At 47.8% G+C, this 19,195-nt stretch overlaps 1 protein-coding gene across 5 annotated transcripts in view; it reads right to left on the bottom strand.

Annotated features, from left to right (window-relative positions):
- Nucleotides 1-5,081, bottom strand: part of Armc2 (armadillo repeat containing 2) — a 114,822-nt gene extending 109,741 nt beyond the window's left edge. Inside the window, exon 1 of one of the 5 annotated variants that reach the window (XM_075944717.1) lies at nucleotides 4,837-5,081. Coding sequence is in view for 1 of the 5 variants with exons in the window: in XM_075944705.1 (XP_075800820.1) it covers nucleotides 4,749-4,830 (82 nt within the window). In the remaining 4 variants the exon portion in view is untranslated. Of the gene's footprint in view, nucleotides 1-4,748 lie in introns of all 5 variants that reach the window. The other 4 variants (XM_075944709.1, XM_075944705.1, XM_075944727.1 and 1 more) reach the window with 4 other exon arrangements.
- Between the last annotated feature and the right edge of the window lie 14,114 nt (nucleotides 5,082-19,195).

Here is a 19,195-nt window from a genome sequence, read left to right as displayed (position 1 = left end):
GATTCCTTAGACAGAGAAATTTGCTATGTGTGACCCTTCTCGTTGAGCTTTTGCAGAGCAACAGATAGGAACATTCTGTTAGCTCTACTCAGCTCCACCCCCAAGTTTCTGAAAAGACAAACAATGTCATTCTGCACATACACAGCAGCAGGCACCTCACTGAAGAGGCAGCCACCGTCTGAGCAGTTCTCCGGAGGCTCTCCTAGTCAGGATTTTGAGTTTAAACAAGGACTCCAGAATTATGTGTGTATATGCATGTGTGCATGTGTATGTATATATATTAACAAAACTACCAAAAACTATGGCAGGCCTAAGACATCTTCTAACACTTCTGACGAGGTTAGATTATCAATAACTTCCAATGAGATTTGTTTCAAAATATATAAAATGCCTTAGGTGCACATACACCTGCATACTGCTTTATTTCATGTATATTAATGTATAGTTTTGATCTATAAATTCAGCCTCACAACAGACATGGTCATGGCAGTTGGCTGGATTTAGAAAGACTCCTTGAAAAGCCTGGAGTGTGGTACAGTGGTGGATTGTGCACTTAGACCATGGAAGGCCACGATTCTGACCCTCACCACCACAAAAGGAAGGAAAAGGCTACGGTGACTTGAAATCGTGTGATTTAGAAGTTTCTATACAATAAAAAGGCTTCTTTCTAGACACTAAGTCAAGTTGTCTATGCTTTCGGCCTTGCATAGCACTAGCGAGTCCCGCAATGCCCAAAGGGAGTCAGGCAAAACGAATACAGACTCAACAGAGAACTCTGGGAAGTAAAAAGGCATCTTGTTCCTGACCCACACTCCTCTCTGCTAGTTTTCAGTTAGCATCCAAAAGTACACAGCGCAATGGAGCAAGAACTCAGACGGTTTTCTTTCTTTCTTCTTCTTCTTTTTTTTTTTTTTTTTTGGTTTTTTCGAGACAGGGTTTCTCTGTGGCTTTGGAGCCTGTCCTGGAACTAGCTCTGTAGACCCAAACTCACAGAGATCCACCTGCCTCTGCCTCCCGAGTGCTGGGATTAAAGGCGTGCGCCACCAACGCCTGGCTCAGGCGGTTTTCTAAGAGTTCTGTAAAATATTTGTTTCCACAGGTAATTAGACTGACCAAATATCTGTGGGAAAATAAATGTAGGTAAAAGATTTTTTAAAAAAAAAACGTGTGAGGGGGCTGTTCAGCAGTTAAGAGCACTGGCGGCTCTTCCAGAAGACCTGTGTTTGGGTCCCAGCACCCATAGGATGTATCACAAATGTCTGAGATGCTTGTCCCAAGTTATCCAAAGCCATCTTCTGGCCTGCTTGGGTACTGCACGCACACCGTGGACAGATATACCATAATACGACCTGTACCATTTATCTCTGGTTATTATATCAATGCTAACAAATTATTAGCTAAATCAAACTTAGAAACGTTCACTAGTATGGCAAAACTGGTGACAGTTATGTTTCTTTTTGATAAAGATGATGTTTCGTTTTGGGTTTTTTACAGTGGTTGAGTTACAAGTTGTGATCTATTAAGTTGTAAATTATCAGTGGGCTTAGTCAATGTGAAAAATAGTTACAAAGAGTGTGAACATCTATTTTACAACAAGGCATGCCAGGCCATAACATAATCACACTACAGAAATCTTAATTTTGCACAGCCTTTCTGGCAATGGAGCAGGTTCGTTCTACTAGAGTGACCAACTGAACAAAGGCAGTATGTTTGCTACAGGTAAAGGCCTCCTCCTAGATCCCTGGGAGCACAAAGAACAATAAAACTCTGCCTTTCTGCTAAGCCAGCTGGATCGCTAATGTCAGGGAAGTATTTAATACTAAGCAATGGGCCAAGTCCTCTTGAGTACATCGCCTTCCCAGATCCTGAGACTCTCCTGTGAGGTAGATAAACTCAAAGCAATAGTGAAGGCAAAGCTATGCTACATGCCCAGGACTGTTGGTCAAGCTATTCTAGACTTCGATGGGAGGCCATGTCTGGAGGCTGGGGGTTGCAATACTTGCCTATTGGTATAAAAACACTGGAGATGTTTTCCCTACAAGGGAAGCCTTCTCAGTATGTACCAAGTACCAGCCTTTTTTGTATCCAATTGATTTCATTATCAAGAAGAAATTGAGGGGACAATGAAAACTGACACAAATGGCCATGCAATTACTCAACAGGAAATGAAATGTTTCCTATTAGGAGAGAGCACCTAGCAGCTTATGGAGGAGGAAGCGCTTGAGCTAGGGTCTGGGAAATGGGCTGACTTTGAGCAGGTGACAGTGGCCTCAGAGGAGAGAACTGTGAGTAAGCCAAGAAAGAGCATCCGGACCATGTGTGGCTGTGCACGGCCCAGCAGGGCTCCAAGGATGAAGCCTGGATGGGGATCAGAGGGAGAGCGACATGTCAGGGAGAAGCAAGGCACAAGCTGATGCCTGGACTGAACTTGAAGGTTGGTGTGACTTGTGACTTGGCAAGGGTGGGCAGGAAGGAGAAAAGGGAGAAGAGAAAACTGGGCAGTTCTTACTCCTCCCATGCTACCTGAGAATCACTTCCTCAAGAACCCTTCCTGGGCATGCCTTTCCCACACTTTTAGGCTGAGTTTAGTGGCCTTTATACAGACTCCATAGGGTCCCTAACTGTCTCTGTCTTACGTATTTCCAGTGATAGAACTAACTGCACATTCTCTGGGGTTGTTCCCAACCCTGGGACCCTGAACTCCAACCCTCCAGAGTGGCATAACTGAAGACTATGCACACCTCAAATAAAAACTCCCAGAATGAAGGTTACAAGGCTTCTTTAATCGGAGATATCCACTGTGGTAGATGATAAAGGTATATTGGTGTTCACACTGGCATCTGATTTGTGAGGCTCTGTGGCAACGTAAGTTCAAATATAGCTCCTTCTCTCTTTCCAGTTGCCCTAAAGAACGGGACTGGACAAATGCTACAGTCAATGAGCCCTGTATGGAAGTCTGAGATTCAGGAGTGGCAGTGACTTCAAAGTGAGAACAGCAATGGGCACTGAGAACAGAAGGATTAGGTACGTGAGAAAACAGGAAGAGACCAAAGGCAACATGGAGTAGGCAGACCTACAGGGGTCAGAGAGAGGCCAGAAGCCCTTTCAGAAGAAGCCAGGGGAGAAGAGGGAAGCTAAATTCTGTCTCACATCACACTGTCTTCAGTCTGTGGTATCCAATGGGATCCCAAAAGGATCCCATCTACAGAAGGAAAACCGAAATAGGAACTGATTGTTGCTATTGTTTTAATGTGTATGGGTAGTTTACCTGTGATTATGCCAGTACACCCATGCACACAGTGCCCACAGAAGCCAGAAGAGAACACTGAATTCCCTGGAACTCCATTTACAAGTGGTTGTGAGCCACCATATAGATGCTGGTGAGCAAACCCTGGTCCTCAGAAAGAGCAACCAGTGCTCTTAACCAGCCCCGTGTGTTATTTTTTTTTCCGTGTGTTATTTTTTAAAAACAAAATATTTCTTATTGATGTGAAAGAAATTCAAAGTCATTGTTTACATAAATTTATACCTAAATTATAAAAACTTACACGGCAGCAATTCCAGTTCCAGGGAATCTGATGCCCTCTCCTGGCTTCAGAGGGCACTGCATGCACACAGTGCACATACATACATATAGGCAAACACTCATGCATATAAAACAAGAATAAAAACCCTATCTTTATTTTTGCTACTAATAGCACCTAAACCAGATATTTCATGCTAAGCGTGGCGATATCCTATCAACATTGCCAAAATCAGTGTGGGTGGGTTCACTCCCTTTCCCCAGCAAATCAAACACACCGGACCCTTTCCATGATGAAATTACTTTGGTGTTAACACGCATATCCAAACAGGTGTGAGAAAAGCACTTAGATGTCAGGGCAAGTGTTTAAGTCCTCTGATGATCCACAGCGCTGTGACCTTGGGCAGGGTATTGAGCATCTACACTTGTGTCTTTGTCTGTAAAAACCACGGTGACTGCCTCTTAATGTGGTTTTTAGTGTCGCGTGAGATGGCCGATATGCTTTATCACAGTGTTTAGCCCTTGGAGAAGTTAAGAACTACTGTCCAGGGGCTATGTGATAGAGAGGAGCCAGGAAAACTTCCTTGTGAGTGAAAATATTCACTAGTAAGAGAAACCCCAAAATAGAATGGCATTTGCTCAGTGTTTTTATGTATATCATAAATTTAAATTTTCAAGTAGAGAGTACTGCCCTTGATAAAAAACAGACAGCTTTTACTAATGGCTTTACTGAATGTCAGATATACCAAATCAACACCAACTGTGAGTCAGAACCTTAGAGATTCACAAAATGGGATGCAAATGGTGTGACTTGCTTTTATACCAAGTTAAAAGAATTTGAAGTCGGGATGGGATGGAAGGACATGCTGTAGTGTTCGTGGCATGGGTCGCAAGAGGCATCCTGTACACATAGGATGTAATTAATATTGTTCCACTTTCTTGAGGACACACCCATTACCTAGAAAAGTCCACGTTTGCTCTGTGTGACCTTGGCTACGTCTCCTGCCTAGACAAAACCCCTTAGTCTACCACTCTCTTCTCATTCAACCGGTGTTACGGTGTTACTGAACTCCTGTTATTAAGTCCAGGCGACTGCTAAGTATTACAGAATGAGACATTTGTGCGGACCTGAGAGTATGCAGCAGCACCACTCGACCCTCTCGGGAGACAGAAGACAAAACAACAGCAGGAGGGGTCCCTGGTGAACCTGCGGGGGACTCCTCACCTCCCGCTCGCACAGCGGCTCTCTCACTCCGGGCAAAGCCCGCTCCTCCATCAGTCCAGGTTAGGGCCGAGCGCCCCAGCATCCTCACCTCACCCTCCTGCCCTCCCGCGCACTGCCTTTGCCAGGCAGGCTAGCGTCTCCATGGTAACCGTACACAAACCACCTTGTGCTGCAGGCGGGGCAGTCAGCGCGCGGAGAGATGTGGAACACGCTGGAGTTGGTGCTGAGAAGGGAACTCCGAGATTCACTCAAAGCCTCTGAGCCCAAAGCTGGAAACAGACAGCGGCCGAGGGAGATCAGCTGGTCCTTCTGTATCCGCAGGGCAGCGGCGACAGAGGCAGGGAGGGGCGGGGCGGCCCTGCCCCAGGGCGGCCCTGCCCCACTCTCCACTACTGAGCCTGCGCCAATCCTGCTGCGCATGCGTGGCAGTGCCAGGCGAGCTGAAGGTGGGTGCGGGTGTACCCGCGGGACGATACCCACGGAGAAAAGGCGAGGGTAGGAAAGGGGGAGTCTTCTTTGACTTTAACAATATATTCAACCAGTTTGCTCCTACACGCGTGATCCCCGGACCTTTATTATCAACAGGCAGAGGAACAATTTCAATTTAATGTTTGGGGGAAAGAATCCGTTTCTGGTTATGGATGTCAATATCCTCCTGGTCCCGGTTCCTTACCCTTCCCTCCATTATACATAAGTGTGTGTGTCGGGGGGAGGGGTGCTATCCTGTGTTTGGCTGAAGCTTGGGCTGTGACAAAATAAATATAAAGCGCTGTAGCAATGAGTACTAACCTGTTGGATATTTTTAACTCCATGCATTTGTGCAGCACTCAACAGTTTACAGAGCAAGCGCACAACAGAGCAATTAGGGATCCGAGGTCAGATCAGGTGAGCGCCAGAACGATTAAAATCTAGGGTTCCTGGGGCCAATCACTACGGCCCAGGCCCAAAGGGGAAGGGGGGTAAAAGAGTCCCATGTTTATGTTTTTAGTTGAAATTCTGTTTTCTCCTATCATTAGGTGATCTTGTGAAATACAAGCGAGGCATAAACTCTAGGTTTACACAATGGTTTTAGATATAGGGATTATCAGAGCAAGTGTTGTCCACACTGGGAAACTGCCGTATTCCGTGGTGCCGAGTGACTTGTAAAGAATGACAAGATTACATCTATTCTGCAAACATAGTACACGTGATGAGAAATGACACCTGGAACTAAAGAAAAAATGTTTTCCAAGAGCTGAAGAGGATTTCCCACGCCACGGACAATGAAAACTCAGTTGGTGATAAAATTTAGGACCCCAAACGAAACATTCATGTTCTTTGGGATTGAAGTCCCCATTAGCGATTCAACAGGGCCTGTCCTATGAAGTCCCGTTTACTAGTCACCAGACTCTGATGCGGGAAAGGACATCGCCTGCTGCATAGGAAGCCTCAACTAGTGTTTCGACTTCACAGTTTGTGAGATGTGGTAAAATATAGCTCCATTTGGGTCTCTTGGTGGCCTTTTAAAATGCAGTGCTGTTTAGCTGACCCTAGGTGGAGAGAAGTAGGGGATTCTGACTTTTCTGCTGCTAAATGACTGGTAATCTGATAGTAACTCAACCTCAACGTCTCTCTAGATGATGTCAGGTGAAAACTTCAAATGTATCAAACTGCTTTTTGTAGGGCCCGGGTTTGCCCTTGTTCCTGGGGTGCATTTACGAGGACAGTTTCTGGTCAGCTAACTAAGCATCCTGTTTGTTCCTGTGTTCTCCCTGCCCCGCCTGGTGATTAGCTGTAGGGCATCGACTCCATTGTCCACCTGCCTAGGTGGAGATCCTTGTGCAGCAGTTAGGTACATAAGGACTTCCCCAAATCTAAATAAACTGGCATTCGGCTGATCTTCTTTCGAATGACCCTGGTCTCCTTGTGTGTTCTTTCACTCTCCAGGCCCTTGCCCGACTCGCGTACGGTACAGTGGCGTGCGAACTGTACCGAGGGTGTAACACAGAATTGGGTGTTACAGCTTTTCATCTCCCTAAACCTCACCTCAGATTTGGGGTTTACTATGGCCTTCCCAAAGTTGCAGTAAGCTGACTAACTATAAAGTTACCATTTCTAAGCCAGGCAGTGGAGGCACACACCTTTGATCTCAGCACTCAGGCAAAAGCAAGCAGATCTCTGAGTTTGAGGCTAGCCTGGTCTACAGAGCAAGTTCCAGGCCAGCTAGAGCTATGCAGATAAATTTTGTCTCGAAAAACAAAAACAAACAAAATTATCATATCCATTGAAAACTAGACACAGACCGGCACTTGGAAAGCTTAGGCAGGAGGATTACCACAAGTTCAAGAAAGACTAACCTGGACTACCGAGGGAGACCTTTCCTCACAAGACAAAACAAATAAATCAACAACAACAAGCTGGTTATATCACTTAGCTCTGGTCTTGTGTCTAGGATGGTGGTCCAAACTAGACCGTGTAGGCATACCATTGAAATATGAAGCTGGTCAACCCAGCAGGCCACGTGTCAGTCAAACGAGTTAGAATAACTGAAAGAATGACAAAGGCAGAATTATAGGAACGTTTGCTTGGATAAATAATTCCATATAGCTTTCCTTCCTGTAAAACTGTGTATGGGAAAATATTTAGGCTGCCGCAGCAGAGGACTGTGTGGCAGACATAGCTGCTCCTCCAGGTATCTGGTGGCTGTTTAATGGGAGTCTACACAGCTACCAATATGTTTTATAGTCCTTAAAGAGAAATGATTAATTATAAGTATATGACATTTTAGAATACTTTATAGTTTCCAAATTGATTTCCACTGGAACATTTCATTCTGTCATCTCGTCCAGCATTTACGATAATCCTGAAAGGTTAATCCAAGGGTCATCATTTGCATTCGAAATCGGAGCTTCAGAAGGTGAGGTAAGAGCATGCGATCTGGTGTTCTTGGTGTCAGAGTCCAGTCAGCTGCGCTGTCATGGTACAGACATGAATGTAGGCTTTGAGGCCAGCGCCTCTCCTCCACAGAAATAGGAGATCCTCCCTAGGTAGGTGTGGTGGGCTCTGGGCATCAAAAGGAACTTTAGAATCTTCACCTGGAAATGCTCCCCTGGCCTCTGGAATTTGAGTTACCAAAAGGATTATGTAGGTGGAAAATTAATGTAATATTGTGATGTCTCTGATATGAAAATGAGAGGAGGGCTGGAGAGATGCTCAGCAGTTAAGAGTGTTTGATGCTCTTGCAGAGCGTCAGCGTTTGGTCCTCAGTACCCACATAGAACGGCTCACAACCACCTGCAACTCCAGTTCCAGGGAACAGGCATGTGGACTCGTGTGTGTGTGTGTGTGTGCATGCACACACACACACACACACACACACACACACACTGCAAAAGAATATAAACTTGTAGGTGGCTTTTATGTGCAGAGACTTGTTATGGGAAAATTTGTACACTGTGTGGAACTGTATTGTTGTGATTCGTGCAATAAAAAGCTGAATGGCCAATAACTAGAAAGAGGTATAGACAGTCATAGAAAAATAGTTTAAAAATAATAAAGTCTTTAAAGAGAGAGTAAAATAATGTAAAGAAAAAACCCTCATAAAGGTGGGAAAGACACGGAGTGTCTGGGTCGTCTGAATCCTCTTTGTTGACTTTGAAATTTTTAAATGAACAAAAAACAATAGCCTGCAGAGATACACTGGATAGCAGGGGGAAACTGCTGAATTAAACCACTTCAAAATGGAAGTCAGAAAACACATTGCGTTGGGGACAAGTTATGCCTTTGTTTCCACAAGAAACAAGGAGATACGGTTCTCTTCAAAGTTAGTACCAATCATTGATTGGGGGAGACCTGAAAGTCTGTCTACAGATGCTAATGAGATTTTACAGCTTAGAGTTTACACCGCACATACCTGGTACTTAATACCTAGTTCTTATTTTGACTTACCTAGTGGGCATATCCTTGAAAGGACATAAATTGAATAAATAGTTCACTAACATTCCAATTCCTTCCTTGCCATACTTTTTTGACTTCAGCAGAGATGGGACTCTCAGGAACAAAATGTCTGGCAAGGAATAAAGACTGCCAACTTAGAATTCTAGTACTCTCTTCAAGATGTTCAGTCTTTTAATTATATTTATCACACAGTCCCCGTAAAGAATTCATCAAACTGATAGCCCGCACAATCCTCGCATACAAACTCAAGAGCGCAAATGCATTTAAATGAACTTGGATAAAACTGGACAATGTGGTGAAACATGAGTCCATGGAGCTTGATAGACAGAAAGCTAGAGCTGACCGAAAGCATCCGCTCCAACAGTTACAGGACAAATGGGGCTCAGCGTTTGTTGGTGCATCCGAGAATCACTTCAGTTTTCCACCATAGCACGTTATCTCGGCCAGCCCTGACCACATGCACACAGAGCGCCAACAGTTGGCAACAATACTAATGAGGAAGGGTCCATTCCGTGGCCACGCGAGTCCAAAGGATGTAACTAATCTGTGTTTCATTGGAGGGAGTCCCAATGTTTGGGGAGTCGGGAGGACTCCATGAAAAGCTTCATCCCTTCATCCTATGCGCCGGCTACAGTGCCTCAGCCAGGTTAAAAGAAGCCTTTGAAGACAAGCAGAAGACAGCAGTCTGTCCAACTCCCCTGCGAGACATTACTGCCCATGTCTGGATCTTTTCAAAGTGTCCACCTGCAAATAAAACACAGTTCTACCCAAAGGAGCTTAACCACCAAGCCCATGGTGTACTAATCCCTTAGCAGGAATGTGGAAGCGGACGGGTTCAGTGTGGGTCCTGCAGCTCAGAGATTAGCACGTGTCCCTCACAGCTCTCTACACGGTCACAGGTGGCTGTGGCATCACTGAGCTGTACACTCTCAATCTTTAGCATCCAGAATCAGGGAAGAGAAGTAGATGGACCCTCTTCATCTACATCAGGACAATAGGAAGGGAAACATCCCATGAGCTGAAGGAGCACTGCCCTACGGGGCACAAGACCCTGAATTCATTCAGTCCCCAGCAACACACACGCACATGCACATACATGCATGCACATTCGCACAGACACATACACACATGTACACACACATACACACATGTACGCACACACATGCATGCACGCACACACTCACGCATACCTTCCCGGAAGCTCCCCTCAGCACTATTCTCGTCTTTCATCGGCCAGAGTCACATGCCCCCATGCCAACCTCTGGCACACATTAATGAGGTTCCTGTTTATAAGACTGATTTCTTATGATGATTGCATTATCTTTCTGACACTGTGACGGATAACTGAGACAACTTGGAGGTGGAGGGAAAGGTTTTTTTTTTTTAAAGACTGACAGGTTCCATGATCCTTGGCCTTGTGGCTTTGGGCTTGCATGGTGCATTACGGCGGGAGCACATGGCAGAGGAGGCCTGCTCACCCTGTGATGGCCAGGAGGCGGAGAGAGATGGGAAGATGGGGACTCCTGGCAGAGGAGGCCTGCTCACCCTGTGATGGCCAGGAGGCAGCAGAGAGAGACGGGAAGATGGGAATTCGTGGCAAAGGAGGCCTGTTTGCCCTGTGATGGCCAGGAAACAAAGGGGACCGGGATGAAGAGAGGGTCCTGATATCCCTTTCAAGAGTATAGACCCTACTTAACATAACTTCTGTCCTCTAGGTCCCACTTCCATCCAACATCAGCACAGACCCTTGGGGGACATTCAAGATTTAAACTATGGCAGTCAGGGTCCTTAGTTTTTGTATATTTGGTTTTTGAGACAGTCTCGTGTTATCCCAGGCTGACTCTGAACTACATAGCTAAGGATGACCTGGAACTCCTGATCCTTCTGCCCCCAACTGCCTAGTGCTGGGCTAACAGGCACGCACCACATGCTGTTCGTATGTGTTGGGAAAAGGACGCAGGGCTACTCTGTGCTAGGCAAGCATTCTGCCAACTGAGCCACTGCTCCAGCCCGCAGTCCTGGGTTTTGAGAGAAGAGGCCACAATTCCATTGCATCCTGCTGCTGTATCCTATGGCAGGCTGGAGATCTCTTCAGTGTGACAACGGGGTGCCAGGTGTGAGACGGACGGCATTGACGGTGACCGTGGTCTGGGTGAACTGAAGAGGGCCTCCAGTTCTCTTAGAGATTCCAACGGGGGGGGGGGCTTGTTCTAATGGGAACAGACCTTTAAAAGGCACCGTGGCAAGCCATGGCTCTCCGGTCTAACTCTGACTCCAGAGGAGACACCATGGTCACTGGTCTCCCGACATCCAGCACTGGCTGATGTGGAAACATCTGCAGAACTCCAAAACCCACCTGTGTGCAGTACCCACCCTGACGTTCTGATTTAGTTGCTGAGAGGGGGGAAAGGTACAGGATGGGGGCGTGGCTTTTTTCTAGAGCTGCTGAGGAAACAGCCTGCAAGAAGAACCCAACCCTGGGATCTGAGCCTTTTAAAGCAGAGCTGTTGAGAGAACCTTAGCTTCCAGAGCAGAGGGAACAGAGAGGGACTCAATTTTGAAAGACTCGGGAACGAAGACCCCGTTTTAGGGTTGTGGTGCAATCCTTGGTGAACAGCCTACCCCAGCCATCTCTTTCCTCTGCCCTCCCTCTCCAAAGCCAGCCTGTGCCCAGTTCTCCACACCTTTCCCAAGAGTGCTCAGTGTTGACCTTTGAGCACCCTTGTCCCCAAAGTTGGCATGACAGCCTACATTTCCATCTTATTATAATAACAAATGTTTCTTGGGGACTTGTATGCAATAGGCCACATGGTAAGACTTTTGTTTACTTTCAATCAGTAATTTTTCCAACCCTAAACTACCACTATTGCCATTTCATGTGCCTGGAAGCAGATTTAGTTTCTTCATTTGTTGGACACACACGTGGGAAAAGTAGAAGACCCTGGCTTCATGTCTGGCTTAGTGATGCTATGATCCTAGGAGCATGAAGTTTGCCCAAAGGAGGCCACTGCCATTCTCTGACCCCTCCCTGCATTCCCCCAACTGCGTGCCATGGTTTTGGGTGATCCTGTATTCAGGGAACTCAGGGCGTTGGCTTGCCATTGGTCATTTGGTAGGGTGTCAGGAAGGAACTTACCCCAGCTAGCCTGCAGAAAGGAAAAAGTAGAGTGTCAGCCACGTTCTGAGCTGCCTCGATTTCCCACTGCACCTGGTTGGTCCACCCCACATCTGCTTTCTGTGGTTTCCTGGATCCAGAGAACAGAAGTCATAGAGGGTGAGGGGGTCTGGCAACGGCCAAAGGAGAAGTAACGTGAGAAGCAGGGTGGCCTGGAGACTGGAGGAGGCTGGAGGGGGCTGGAGGAGGCTGGGAGGGGCTGGAGGGGGCTGGAGGGGGCTGGGGAAGGCTAGAGGATGGAGGGGCCCGGAGGAGGCTGGAGGGGCTGGGGAAGGCTGGAGGGGCTGGAGGAGGCTGGAGGAGGCTGGAGGGGGCTGGAGGAGGCTGGGATGGGCTGGAGGGGGCTGGAGGGGGCTGGGGAAGGCTAGAGGATGGAGGGGCCCGGAGGAGGCTGGAGGGGCTGGGGAAGGCTGGAGGGGCTGGAGGAGGCTGGAGGAGGCTGGAGGGGGCTGAAGAAGGCTGTACAAGGGCACAGAGCTGGGTTGACAAGGGAAGAACCAGGTGTGGTCAGTGGAAAGCGTCATGGGCTGGGAGGCAGGAGACCTTGAGAGCTCATAGCAGCTGCAGCTACGATGAGATCTGGAGGTTGAACTAAGTGGCCAGCACAATGTGGCTGAGCGCTGGGATCTGACTGGAGGGGGTTGTAAGTTGGAGCAGGGCTTGAAGGCTACTAGATTTGGAGGTGGGTCAGATGTGGGAACCAGATCATAAGTTCAGAAGTGTAGACTGGCCAGATCCTCCCCTGGAAAACGTAGTGGCTTAATGAGGCCAGAAGAGGGACCAAACAAGAGGGAACAGGAGGAGGGAAAGCTTGACCATCGGGCTACACGGGAAGACGGAAGACCCCTGTGCTGTGTACATGGCGCCAGTGTGCAGAATGACCTGTGGGAACTACCTCTAGTACCTGGCAGTACAGAAGAAGCAGCCCCCGGGCTTGAAGCTGCAGAGGAGACGTGTCCACCGGTACTCTTGAGTGAAGACAGTCATACTGCCCCTAGAAGGACTCCCAAAGAAGACTGCGGCCATAGTTTAGAGGTTATCAAGGACACTTTGCCTCTGCTTGGCATGATCACATTCATCCCAGTGTCCTAGTATGTTCCAGCTGTCAAATGACACAGGCGAGAGGGAAGAAGGAAACTCGCTGAGAACGGCCTTGATCAGATTAACTTGTGGGTCTGTCTGTGCGACATTTTCTTGTTAGCTGTTAGATATGGGGAGAGCACAGCCTACCCTGAGCAGCTGGCCCTGGGTTGTGGGAGGAAACAACTGAGCCTGAGCAGGAGGAAGCAAGGCAGGGACCAGGGCTCCTCCCTGGTTTCTGCTTCAGTTGCTGCGGAAGTTCCTAACCTGACTCTCCTCCGTGATGGAGTATCCCCTAGACGCCTCAGGTAAACGATCACCCCACCCAATTGTGTGGCTCAGAGTGTTTATCACAGAGCAGAAAAGCAAACCAGAACACCTAAGAATGTCTCAACAACATGGCAAGAGGGTGCATTAGCTCCAGAAAAGGAAGATTGTATTGAACTGTTATCACTGGACATTGGAGTCCAGCTGGAGGTGTAGGCGATCTTAGTAGATCCCGGGTCAGAGATGTAAAGCTACTAAACACATCTTCAAAGGCATAAGAGCCATGTAATATTTTGTATTATTTGAATAAAAGATATTAGCTAAAGAGGGCATCGTATCACCTACAAGAAGACAAATAGCAGCCCCTCTCCATCAGCACTGAAGTGATTGGCAGAGGACTTTCTCTTCAGCAGAGCGCAGAGCGGCTCGTGTCCACAGCACTAAACACACACTTAACGTACACGAAACAGAGAAACCCCAGATCTGGCGAGGAATCGATACGCTGCCGGCTGTGAGTGCATCGGAGCCCTGAAAGCCTTCACCATCGGGGAACCAGACAAATGGAGGGTGGGGCCTCTAGGGACCTCTGTCTGTTATTCTTACAACTGAATGGGAGTCTACCGCGATCTCAAAATACAAAGTTTAAAATAAGCCTGTCTCGCTTCCCGTGTCAGCGAAGTTGTGATGCAGACACAGCGCAATCATCACAGAAAGAAACAGGACGCCTATTCGCGACGGGGTGTGAAGAAAACAGTTTCTCTCAGAGCCTCGGAGAGCCAATCGTCTGGCCCGAACTGCAAAGGGGAAGTGAATTTCAGCACAGAGTCATTCAGGGAGCGGATGCTTTCTAGGCACCTCCCCCCGCCCCCCACACACACTTGGAGGTTGCTGAAATGGATAGTGGTTCTGACACATTTTATTAGGTCAGGAAAGGAAACAGAACGTTGTCTCTGCTTTTGGTTTGATGTTGAGAGCTCAAACTTTGAAAAGGATCTCTTGGTATCATTGCATAGTTAGTGCAGGAATGGGGACTCCCTTGGGGTCCTGCCCCTCTCCGGTCAGGGGCTGCAGCTCACCTTCCCCCCAACTGTCGGAGCCTCCTTTCTCTGACCTCTAACTAAGTGGAAAGGTCAGGTTCTTGCTGGACCCTTTGTCCATCCCATGACATGCCCCCCTCTCAGTTGCCAGACCTGGAGCTAAGTGGCTTAGGCTCTTGGACGCTGGATTACATCTCAGAGCAGCTGGTCTGCTTCACAGGTCCAGACAGCAGCCGCTGCAGGTCCACCCTGACCGAGGTCATGGTCAGCTACAGGCAAGACGCTGAACGGGACAGTGCCCTGTGGGAGGACCTTCCCAGAATCTCAGGCCACGATCTCAGGACTCTCCCCAAACTGGGTGTACTGGTGCATACCTGTAATCCCAGCATTTGAGAAGTGCAGACAGGAAGGTCAATTTAGGTCATGCTCCTTATAAAACATGAGGGTATCCCAAGAAAACAAAAACCAAACAAGCATTTCACTGAGAGGAAGGAGAAATGGCCCCGTGGGCAGCACCACATCCCTTTGCCTGCCCCATCTCTGTAGTTCTTCCTGGCAATGCCAATCCCCATGGCCTCCACAGGGCACGTGTGCTCAGTTGGTCACCACCCTCTAACAGTTACCATCTCTCCAGCTCCTCCCTGCCTCTCCTGTGGCTGTCCTTCCTTGGACTTCTCTACTGTCTGCTCCTCAGTAGGAGGGCGTGTTCTTCTGAGCCTGAGAGTACCTTATAGATCCTGCACAGAGCCTTACACGGCCATTGTCAAACTGAGCGCCCAGACTCTCACTGCGCAGGTGTGCACCTGTGCGCGCAGACACACACGGAAGCCAGAGGAGGGCGTCCAGTCTACTGCTCTATCATGTTCTGTTTAGTTCTCCTGGTGCAGAGTCTCTCACTGACCAGGAAACTGCAGCTGGGAAGCCCACGGTGCACAAGATGACATCCCTTTTACCTGCAAAGCCAGCTCTCACTCCATTTTTTTTCCCTAAAACAAAAATCTGGCTTTGGAACATGGATGACTGTGGAAGGTGATTGAATCAAAGGGGTGTGGCCTAATGCATCAGGGCAGGGTGGAAACTCTAAGGCCTCCTGGGTGGCATATCTTCATCGAGAACATAAGCTGACCTCTTCTGAATCGGGAGTCTCACAACCAATAAACAGAGAAGATATCTGGAGGATTTCCTGTTTCGTTGTTCTTTTGCTTTGAGATAGGTTCTCTCTGTGTAGCCCAGGCTGGCCTTTAACTTGTAGTTTCCCTGCCTCCACCTTCTAAGTGCTGGATACAAGTGCGTCTCACTACTCCTGACCATTCTCAACACGACATTTTCAATGTGCATTTCTGTGTATATGTGGAGGGGACACCCAAGTGCCACAGTGGGCACTGTGGAGATCAGAGGACAAATGGCAGGAGTCACTTCTCCACTTCCACCACGTGGGTTCCAGGAAATCGAATTCATGTTTCCAGGATTAGTAGCAAGCACCTCCGTCAACCAAACCATCTTGGCAGCCCTTGTACTTAGCATCTTTTGGAGCCATCGAGCCCTTCTCCAAAGTAGCTCACATTTTTACATTCTTGGTTTGTTTTTCAAGACAAGGTTTCTCTGTGTAGCTCTGGCTCTCCTGGAACTCACTCTGTTAGACCAAGCCTCGAACTCAGAGATTCACCAGCCTCTGCCCCCTAAGTGTTGGAATTAAAGGTTTGCACCACCACCATCCGGCACGTTTTACATTCTTATCAGCAAGGAATGAATGTTGCAACTTTTCCGTGTTTTGGACAGTACTTTCTAATTCCTGGTGTTGATTATAACCGTCCCAGTGAGTGTGAAGGTGGTTTTCGCTTGCATTTCCGTTGTGAGAAGAGATACTCAGCGTCCCTTCTTATACATGTCAGCATACGCATCTTCTTTGGAGAAATGTGAAACCACGTGCTTTGGTATTTTAAAATTTAGTTGTTTTCCTTTGTTATTGAGAAAATAAAATTCTTTATATATTGTGGACCTTAGACCCCTTGTACATATTATATATCTCTCTCCTTCAAATTGAAACATTCCCTCCTGGAGAGAGGCAGGGAGAGAGAGGCTCAAAGGCCTAGAAAGCTTGTGGAAGTTATGGAAAGCTTAGAAAGCGATGAGACTAACATACATTCCTCCACAGTGATGAAAACATTGAGCAAGAGCTCTGGAGAGGAGGCTCTTTGGTGGTACTGCCTATAAGTTGGGCCGCAGGCTCCAGGATGCAGCTTACCTATCCTGCTGGCTGCTATAGGGGACTTTGGGGGGATGTAACTGTCCACGGGAAGTCACACAGCATCTTATGTGCAATCTGCCGAGTCTCCCATTCTGTAGCTTGTATGTCCTTTGATGTTACAGGGTCATACTTCTCTGGGGCCTAATTTATCCCCACCCCCGTGCATTGCTTATGCCTTTGTCCCCAGACCCACGGCTCCATTGCCTCAGTGTCACAAGGCTCTTCTGCGTTCTTCTCCAGGTTTTGCTGTTTCCGCTCTTACCTGTAAGCCGGTGATGCAGTTTGCATTCCCTCTTACACGTGGCGTAGCAGCTCAGCTTCATCTTTTGATTTGGGTCTATCTAGTCTCCAGGGCTGAAAACTATAGAAATACTTTTTGAGGCAGTGACATGCCGTGGTCACCTAAGTGACGCAGGGCACGGAGAATCAGAGCAGTTCTCAAGGAAAGAGGCCATCAGGTTCCCCGTGTGTCAGCTACTGAGAGAGGCGGCATGGCCGTTGCTGTGTGCTTAGGAAACAAACCCACTCCCCTCCTCTGGAGCAGTGTCTGCAGACACCTGGGCCACAACGATGTGAGCGAAAGATAACTCTAGATACATCCCATCAAGGTCCAATTTTGCTGAGGCAGCAGCCGCGGTGTCTAAGGCCACCAGAGGGCACCACGAAGACGGGTATCCAAAAGGAGCCATTAAATGGCCTCTTGGGTTCACCTGGTAGCCAGAGAAGCTGCTTGCTAAGCTAGGGGGGAAAGGCCATGGTGTCGACATCTTCATGATGCCTGCCCGGAGCCCCAGAATATTTCTGTGACTTCTTGTCCTCTCCCACAAGGCACAGCCTGCAGAGCAAGAGTTACAATTAATTCCCTTTCCCAAACGCAGCTCAAAAAAAGCACATTCTGTCTCCAGGTCCCCAGTCTTCTGCGAGAAACTAAACTGGCCCTACAAACTGAGCTATGTTTGCCAGACATAAATAATCTTTGAGTGACTACTTTTTTTAAGTTACTGATTATACTTTCGGCAGAGAAAATACAGGGGAAAGAAGGAATTATCTGCTTAAAATCCAGGGAAGTCGCAGACTCTGACGAGCTGCGGTAAGGCTTATCTATCTCACAGTTTGCAAATGTCAAGACGACAGCTCACACCTGCACAGATTTGGTGGTCATCTTCATCCCGCAGCAATTGTAAGATTTGAAATAAAGTATCTGGCAGTTTTCAGATGAAGGAAGAAATCCCCACCCTCAGGTCTTCCGGTCATAATTAGGACAACCGAGTATAATAACCCTCTAAAGGGGTTAACTTGGTCTAAAAAACGGTCCCCTGAGAAAGCACACAGTGGGTGCTTTCTGGAACATCCCTGATAATGTGCGCATCTCTGTGTGTTACACTCTCACCCCCACACCTCGGCCTGGTGCCAGCTCTGAATCGCAGAGAAACATGGGGTCAATACTTGAGAGTATTGGAAGAGAGAGTGTTCACAGCCGGAACCACAGGAAAGCCTCAATATCTAAGATCTACAAAATGAAACAGCAGTTAGGTGCACGTTCCTTCTTTTAAAGACAGTATATCAAGCATGCCCCACTTCTGGCAACGGGAGGGATTAGCTGGCAGCATCTACACAGTGAGCCGAGCCTGAGATGCTGATACAGGCATCAGTGAACCCATGATCTAAAAGCAGGATGTTTTGTGTCTGTTAAATACCACACAAACCTTACAATGTTTGTAAGCCAGAGGCCTCCTGCATAGCTAGCAAGGGAGATGGCTTAAGCGTAGGATATTATATCCACCTTATGAGCCGAGACAGTAAATAATGCAAGGTTCAAGGGGACCCACCGGTAGCTTTGTTGACGCCTAAGAAGCGTAGAATCAGAAATGAAGTTTCCTTCCATTCTTTAAAGTAGCATCAATGTTGCCATGTTTTCTGTTCCATAAACTGTTGTGTAAACTGCAGGGACAGGACATTGCCTTTTAGTTACCTGTCAGAGGAGACAAATTCCAGTGCATTCAGCCTTCACATTGGAAAGCTTTTAAATTTAGGTTTAACCACATGGGTCTGGGATTCCCCCCAAAACAATATTAAATTACCAGGTCCACATCCAGTGGTCTGTCTAACAACAAAATGATATTAAATTGCACCTATTATGGGGTATAGGATGCTTGAATGTGCCAAGGTATTTGGTGGAAATGCTGGGGGAGAGAGGGACAGGGAGGGCAGGCTTCCAGAGAAAGGGTGTTTGAACCATCGGAGGGGAGGAAGCTGTCTTTGGCCCCAGGGAACAGCTTCGGGGAACCGGCATATTCTGTTCTCTGTCAGTGGTACACTGCAGTGTACCACGGAGAACACGCACCGTCGGTATTTTGTTAAGGCACACATCTGATCCTCTTCAGCTGGAAACACAACGTTCCTCACTTTGCCTTGCAGAACTCCTAATGATGAACAAAAGAATCCACCTGGGTTTGTGGAAACCGGAAGGAGATTTGTTTGAAACCGGAAGGAGATTTGTTCAGGGACGGGAAGCTTTAAATCCCGTAGAAGGCTGGAAAATGGGCTCAATGCCTGCATAAACTGAAACTGTACCCAAACTCTCCCAGAGGAGGTGGGAGCTCTTCGCTGCTTGCAGCCTAGATGCGGTGCGCAGGGCAGCACAATTCTGGGGCTGACTCTTTCTGCAATGCCCTCCACGGTCACCAGAGAGAGTCCTCTGCCT

Source organism: Microtus pennsylvanicus, chromosome 1, assembly GCF_037038515.1.
Source record: "Microtus pennsylvanicus isolate mMicPen1 chromosome 1, mMicPen1.hap1, whole genome shotgun sequence".
NCBI classification, from domain to species: domain Eukaryota; kingdom Metazoa; phylum Chordata; class Mammalia; order Rodentia; family Cricetidae; genus Microtus; species Microtus pennsylvanicus.
Note: the sequence above shows the minus strand (reverse complement) of the source record. Positions and strands in the feature narration are given on the sequence as shown.